We start from the raw sequence: 7,297 nt of genomic DNA on the forward strand, positions 1-7,297 counted from the left end.
TCACAACATAATGCCACCATTACTATGTTTGAGCATGACAATGGTGTGTTCAGGGTGAACTGCTGTTGTAAGTATGAGTAAATGCTGTGATTACATTATTTCTAATTGTAAGTATTATTTGGAAGATGTTTGTTCTGTGTGAATCTGTTGCTATTTGATTTTTTTATCATTATTTTAGTCTTTAGAATAGCAGAATTTCTACATATTTTTATGTTTTATCTATCTGATGAGACCAGGTTTATTTAAATCAGATGTTTTGATCAGGCACTCAAATACTTTTTTATTTTAATTGAGTAATTTCTTGGATGGCTGTTTTGCTATTTTTTATTTATTTTTTTTTTTACTTTGTTGGGATACAAGAATACAAGTTTTGGGTACTTATTCACTCACCTCTCCGTCTAACAGATAAAGTAAGAAGCGTCTGATAGCGCGGAACTCATGTTCCTCTCTAAAGTCGCGGTAGATGTTCCAGACGGAAACAAATAAGCGTAGGACCGAGAAGCACTTGATCGCTGCAAAGCTATTTAGAAATAGTGGAAACATGTTGCTGTGGGAGAAACATGCAGCTGTAATGAATGTTTGTTGACTTATTAAACCACAGAGGTTTCATGGTGGATGCGGTAAAGTAGTCGCTGTGAAGATTTCATTTGCGAAAAGATGTTTGCCAAACCGTTTCGTGTCAAATCCAACACTGTACTCAAAGGATCAGACAGGTTAGTCAGTGCTGCTGACACCACAAACACTATATTTCTTAGAGCTATGTGTTTAAGATAGACCCCACAATTTCTTTAAAATTATTAATTGGCGTGTCTACTAAGGAAATGTGTCCTTCCAAACTTCTAATTTTTATGTGTGTGTGTTTTGTCCGTTATTAATTTGAACACTTTAAGTGTTATTCTCTAGGCTCTAGTACAGTGTTCAATCGTTAACATTATTGATTAAAAGCCATTTAATACAATTAAGAAAATGAAATTAACTCAGAAAAATCTTCCTTCTAACTGCATGTAGGAGAAAGTTGAAAGCTGACCTTTCAGCTGCATTTCCATCCGTTTCTGCTGATGAACTGTCTGAGCTCGTCCCCAACAAAGAAGAAATTAATGTCGTGAAGATTTATGCACACAAAGGAGAAGCTGTGACTCTTTATGTTCTTCATAAAAACCCTATCTTCTTTGAAGTGGAGAAACGACTTTATCCTACAGGTATTAAAGAATAAATAAGGCATAATGTAAACAGGAACTAAAGCATGATGAATGTGCTCAGAATGTTGATTTCTCTTTCAGTGTATGTTCTATGGCGACACCCTTCTCTCCTACCAGTATTCAGAACATGGGCTCCTGTGCTTCAGAAGTTGATTGGAGGGGCCGGTAAGTTTCCCTTTTCAGCATGACATATGTTGTGTCTCTGCTTGTCTCGGTTGTAATGAAAATGATGTGCTTCTCCACAGATCTCATGCTGCCAGGTGTGGTGATGCCTTCATGCGGGCTTCCAGATGTAAAACAAGGGTCCTGCTGTGCTGTTTTGATTGTGAATAATAGGTGTGGCACAGATTTAAAAAAATGCAGATGCTTTCTTTCACCACCCTCAATGATATAAGGATATAAGGATGCTCTACTTGCTGTTGGCAGGGCTCCTGTTGCTGTTGGAAAAGCTGCAGCATCAAGTGCGGAGATGCAGAGCTCGGGTATGAAAGGGAGAGGAGTGTGTGTTCTTCACACGTACATGGATTACCTCTGGTGAGGGACTTAAAACTTTTGCATAAGAGATAAACCAATCAGGCATTTACGAGTTGGTGTTGATTTTTTTTTTTTTTTTTTTTCCAGTAAGCTTTATTTGACTTCCTTGGAAGTCACAGTGATATTGTTGCTCTTTTTTATTTATTAACACCCCCATTTGTAGGGACTTTATTCAGTGTCACTACATGTAAATGCATCCTCGTAGATGGATACATTTCAAAATTTGTATTTTATTTTACAGGGCGTTTGGAGATAAATCAAATCCTCCCTCTTTACCAGATGAGGATGATGAAATAGAAGATACAAATGGAGAGAAATGCAAAGTTAGTGAGAAAGAAGAACGTAGAGATGATGATGATGATGATTTTGGAACGTGTGCAGAGGAGCAGCAGAGCTCTGGTGAAACCGTTACAGATCAAGCCTCTTCTGGTTTTGAGGAGCTGAACCTCACTGAGACGGAGGAAGACAAGGTGGAAAGCAATGAAAAAGGCGAGGAGAACCAGGACGAGCAGAAAACTCCTCAAGGTAGCAAGCATAAATAAATAGATTTTGTCTACAAATGGATAAAAATGTCCCAATTTTGATATGTTCAAAGCTTCACCTGTAGATGAAGATTTTATTTTTGATGTTAGAAAAATAATATGAGACAGAAAAAGTTTTATACCCTGATCCTACAGAGGAAATGGACGCCCTGCTGCTGCAGTGCTTCCTGCATGCTCTGAAGAGCAAGATTAAGAAATCAGAGCTCCCTCTGCTGACTAGCACATTTCTCCGGAACCACATGTTCACCTGCTGGTAAGGTCTTCACCAATCTGGTCAAACCTGCTGAAAACAAATTGAAGTTAGTACTCTTGAGAGCATCCTCTTTTTTTTTTTTTTTCCAGCCCTAGCGGAAAGCAACTGGATATCAAGAAATCCAGCTATAAAAAGGTACAAAAAATCCCCAGAATAGGACTAAGCCGTAGCTATATTACACTTTTATTGTCATGTATAATTTGCACCTTTTCAACAGCTGTCCAAGTTTCTACAAGTCATGCAACAGCAGCACAATCTTATTCGAGTGAAGGAACTCACCAAGGGCGTGGAGAGCATTGTGGAAGTAGACTGGAAAAATCAACAGTGAGTTGAACCCTGCTTACTCTCTTTTTTTTTTTTTTGCCTTAATTTCATTTCTGCAAGCCTCACACATTTAACTCTGCTCGTCGCTCTTTGAATTACTAAAACATTTTTCAGACTGCGGTCCTTCAGCATTCCAGAGGAGGCAGGTGTTGAAGAAACGGCGGTGCTGAGTGGAGAAGGAGAAACCCCGTACCACCCTCCAGAGATCACTACTCTGTACTCTGTCTCTGCTCGGTTGGAGCCACTGTTTTTAGATGCAAATAAGAGGTGTGTGTGTGTGTGTGTGTGTGTGTGTGTGTGTGTGTGTGTGTCCACTTTGAAGTTCCCTCGCCCCCACGCTCCTCGCGCAGGCTCATGTTTGCATGGTTCAGGCAGCAGGTGGCCATCACAGCAAGAGCTGGAGCCGGTGTTTACTTTGAGGAGATAGTGCAGCAGGGACAGTGTCCGGGGTTTGCTTAAACTGACCTTACCCTCTCATCTCTCTTGTGAAGGGATAAGTTAATATTCCCTAGGTGAAAGTCAAATCAATATTAGTCTTCTGCACACCCCAAGATCATCCTTTTTGTTTTGCTTTTCTTTTAGTGTGACACCATATACTTTCTTTTTCTTTTATTTCCATTTTCAAGAAAATATAAAGCTGTACATCTACAAAGAAATTTGACAAATGTACTTTTTTGTTATTCTTGGAACAAAGCAGATGAAGCATAGTTAACGAAGGCCTTTGAAATACTTTATGTCAATGGTTTGGCCCGTTTATATTAACTTTCTTAAAAAAGGATTTTATGCTTTAGTAACAACCAGATTTAAGGCAAAAAATTTGAGCTCAAAGTGTAATGGCTCTGGCCATTTGCATCTTGTCACCACGAACTTGAACCTATAGAAGCCACATTAATTTGTGACTTCAGTATGGTTGGAGTCATGACTTTACTGAAGGATGTTTAAAACCAGCATAGTCTCAGAGATTGTAGAAGCAAGAAAATAGTCAGTGCCACAAAATTGACTCCTAATCACAACTGCTGTTCACATGAACTAAATGCCATCTGGAGAAGTGCTTTGTGGTCAGAAGGGACAATGGTTCATCTGTTTGGCCTTAAAGACAAAAAGGAATGTTTGAAGAAATCCAGATTAGGCTTTTAAACCTTTAAGCATTGCACTAGCTTCTGAGCATGGTGGTGGCAGCGTCATGCTTTGGGGCTGGACACGATGGGATGTTCCAGGAGGAACATGATACCATGCTTCAAGAACAAAAACTAATCATGTGTTGGAAGATTTGTGCCGTTTTCACTCTGATGAAAAGATTGACGTGTGCTTGTTTAGGAAAGGGACGACAATGCTTCCTGCTGATGTCAGAAGTATAATCACTGAATATGTGAAGAAAAATGAGCTGGTGGATGAGAATAATAAAAAGTAAGTGGATGTTTAACAATTGTTCTGATTAGCAAACTGCAGCAATTATTGCCTCAAGAATTAGGAAACACCACAAAAATTAACATTAGTAGCAGTGTCTTATTTTGATTAAATACTGTTTTACATTCGTTTATCCTGGTCTGTCTTCACATTAAACAAAAATAAGCTTCAAAATGAGACGCCCTTCATTGTTTTTTAGAACTGTGGTTAAAATGTCCACCTTCACGGCTAAGTAAATTTATTACTGAGAACATGTGATGCAGTAAAAAGTTCTTCTTGTCATGCTGTGAAAGCAAGCGATTCTCAAGATGTTCTAAAATAAGACTATAATTGCAAATAAAAGAAATCGAATCAAATCTATTAGCAACTCACCACAGGCCACATTTTCCTTGTTTAGAGCCAACAGTTTAACCAGAGCTCTTTTTTTCTTTCCACCAGTTATGTGACTATAAACCCGACTCTGTGTGACTGCTTACTGGAGAAATCAGAATACCAGGAAATAGAGTCTCTCAAATGGGATGATCTTTTTAGCAGGTAAAAAAAAAATTTAAAGAATATGAATGAATGTCATACCCTGCTTGTGGCTTCATATTTACATTATTTTGTCATTTTTCCAGCTGTTTTTAACTGCACACTCCAGTGGTTGCTAAGTTGACGATGGTATACAAACACCAATTTAAAACAGATTTTTAATACAGAAGTGTTTACCTACTAAAATACTTGTTTAGGTTGGTAAGATGCTTCTGACTCTGTGTATGGCTCAGAAATAGAAATGTTTCCTTCCACTAAATTTTCTGTTCACGTGAAAACCAAGAACGTGGGAGGGGGACACGATACTTGTCGCAGTATTTTTTATTCAATATCAGCTTCTTCTTCACAGGACATTGGGAAGAATGCAAGAGTGTTATCAGGTTGTGTTTCCTGGACAAGCAGCAACAGTAAAGAAGGGTCACATTGAGCCAATAGACATCTCTGTGGCTTCTCGAGGTTCTAATAAGAAGGTGACAAAACTTTTCCTAACTTAACAGTTGTAGCTCTGCATAGATATTTGCAAGTAAAATGTCCTTTTTGTTTAGTTTTTGTTTTACTCCAGTTCAGGTTTTGATTTTTAAGCTATCACATTAGGCCATAATCAATCACAGATTAGAGTGTGAGTTATATAGGAATGTATACATAAACACTTTTTAAAGGCTGACTCAACTCTGGGTATAACAGATATTGAATAATATATATTTTTGAATGTGACTTCATCTCAGATTGGTGTCCTGAACCTACATCCCATGTATGTCTGAAAAACAATCCGAAACTAGTGGATATTTTTACTTTGTGGAGCATTTTAGTTGAAAACGTCAAATTTTCAGAGCCTTTATATGATAAACAAATACCTTCAAATAATTCAATATTATCTGGGCTCTTTCTTTGTTTTTACTTGTTGTTTATTTACATCTGTAGGTGACTCTAATAAAGAATTTGGAAGTGTATGGTTTGGATCCTGCAGTAGTTGCCACTGCTCTGCAGCACAGAGTCCAGGCCAGCGCCGTCTTACAGATCCTCCCTGGAGCTAAAGACAGAGTCCTGGTCCAGATCCAAGGAAACCAGGTTCATCAGGTTGGGAACCTGTTGCTTGGTAAGAACCTTTCTTCTTCTTTTTTTTTTTGGTAATATATTTATTTGAACAAACTGAATTATGATTTCCTTTCGCTAATTCAATTGCAGATCATTATCAGATTCCTCGCAAGTATATCCAGGGCCTGGACAAAGCTCCCAAGGGTGGGAAAAAGAAATAAAATTGGACTTAGCTGTGCCTGCTTTTTATTGCACTTAAAGCTGTTATCATATTACATGTAATGCTGGCCATTCTTTTAATTAAATTGCATCCACTATCCCTTCCTGACATTTGGTTCAACTTATTTTCCGGTTAGGTTTTGGCTACAGTCTGGACTGAGGAATCCAAGATGGAACTAATTGAGGAGTTCAGCTACGCCAGATAACATTTTGTTGTTGTAGCAAGATTATTAACGTCTGATGGCAAAAAAAAAAAAAAAAACATTTGGTGTAAAACTTATTATAAAATTCTTGTTTGAATTTATTTATTTTTTTATGTATTTTGGAACTTCTGAGGCCCTAAACGCAGTTATGTTTGTAAGTGTAAAACCATTTAGTAAGTAGATAAAGTAAATTTGTGTAGCACTTGTCTCTGGTAAAATCACAATTTACTTCAGTAAGAGAGTGTACACATTAAAACACAAATAAATTAAATATGAAAAAAAAAGTAAAACAAAAACAATATTTATTTTAAGGAAAAGCACAATTAAATAAGAATGTCTTCATTGTTTATTTTTTTAATGAGTCGAGATTCTCAAGACAATTAAAAAAAATAAATCTCATCAAGTTTTACACCTGGTCCTTTGGCCTACGGTTAGATTTTAGTTTGATGCCTTAAGGCTTAAGCAGTCGAGTTGGTGTGTGAGTGGCTCCGACAATTCAGTAACAAAGAAAGAAGCTTGATAGACAAATCCTGAAAGACAAAGTCTGAATTTTAACGTGACCAGGTAACCTCTTTAAAGACGTTGAAACAGGACTCGTGAGCTTTTCTGTTTATTTGTAAGAGCCTTGCTGCAGAGTTTTTGAAGATGATAAGAGGCTTTTTTGTTGAAATATGTGAAAAATGTATTACAGTCTGGAGAGAAAATAAAAATCTCAAGTAATCATCTCTATTTCTTGTTTCGACCACCAACTTGGAAATATTTCTCAAATAACAAAACAGTTTCAGAAGATTTGTTCTGAATAGCCTTTAAAGCTGTAGTGGGTAACTTTTATGTCTTTATATATATATTTTTTTTTTTTTTTTTTTGTTAAATCTGTCACTATGGTATTTTGACAATCTTTTATGCCCATCTTTGGGCAAAAATGTTTCATGAAGGAAAGACAAAAACATAAAAACGTTTTTTTTTTTTTTTTTTTTTTTTTCCCCCCGGGGTTTTAAGTTTAGGGAAAAAAAAAATTTTGGCAGTTTTTAAAAAAGGGTTTTTAAAAAA

General features: G+C 36.9%; 1 protein-coding gene across 2 annotated transcripts; it reads left to right on the forward strand.

The window, feature by feature from the left end:
- The first annotated feature begins 393 nt into the window (after nucleotides 1-393).
- On the forward strand, nucleotides 394-6,287 carry eif2d (eukaryotic translation initiation factor 2D). Of its 2 annotated transcripts, XM_015015901.1 has the most exons (16): nucleotides 394-713; nucleotides 1,009-1,199; nucleotides 1,281-1,364; nucleotides 1,445-1,535; nucleotides 1,626-1,733; nucleotides 1,975-2,258; nucleotides 2,411-2,528; nucleotides 2,618-2,663; nucleotides 2,746-2,852; nucleotides 2,967-3,119; nucleotides 4,170-4,259; nucleotides 4,698-4,793; nucleotides 5,140-5,260; nucleotides 5,712-5,886; nucleotides 5,976-6,029; nucleotides 6,182-6,287. In XM_015015901.1, exons 1-16 carry the CDS (start codon nucleotides 658-660, stop codon nucleotides 6,202-6,204), a joined length of 1,797 nt encoding a protein of 598 aa, XP_014871387.1. In that variant the 5' UTR covers nucleotides 394-657; the 3' UTR covers nucleotides 6,205-6,287. The 2 variants fall into 2 exon arrangements, with proteins under 2 accessions (XP_014871387.1, XP_014871388.1); XM_015015902.1 differs by lacking the exon at nucleotides 6,182-6,287 and having other exon boundaries at nucleotides 395-713; nucleotides 5,976-6,153.
- The last annotated feature ends 1,010 nt before the right edge of the window (nucleotides 6,288-7,297 follow it).

Source organism: Poecilia latipinna, unplaced genomic scaffold, assembly GCF_001443285.1.
Source record: "Poecilia latipinna isolate Pla-1442-1.1 unplaced genomic scaffold, P_latipinna-1.0 Scaffold1964, whole genome shotgun sequence".
Classification (NCBI taxonomy): Eukaryota; Metazoa; Chordata; class Actinopteri; order Cyprinodontiformes; family Poeciliidae; genus Poecilia; species Poecilia latipinna.

Coding starts and splice junctions, on each gene's coding strand:
- eif2d (XM_015015901.1), top strand. CDS start 658: ATGTTTGCCAAACCGTTTCGTGTCAAATCCAACACTGTACTCAAAGGA. Junction 714..1,008: donor GTACTCAAAGGATCAGACAG/GTTAGTCAGTGC, acceptor AACTGCATGTAG/GAGAAAGTTGAAAGCTGACC. Junction 1,536..1,625: donor GTTTTGATTGTGAATAATAG/GTGTGGCACAGA, acceptor TGCTGTTGGCAG/GGCTCCTGTTGCTGTTGGAA.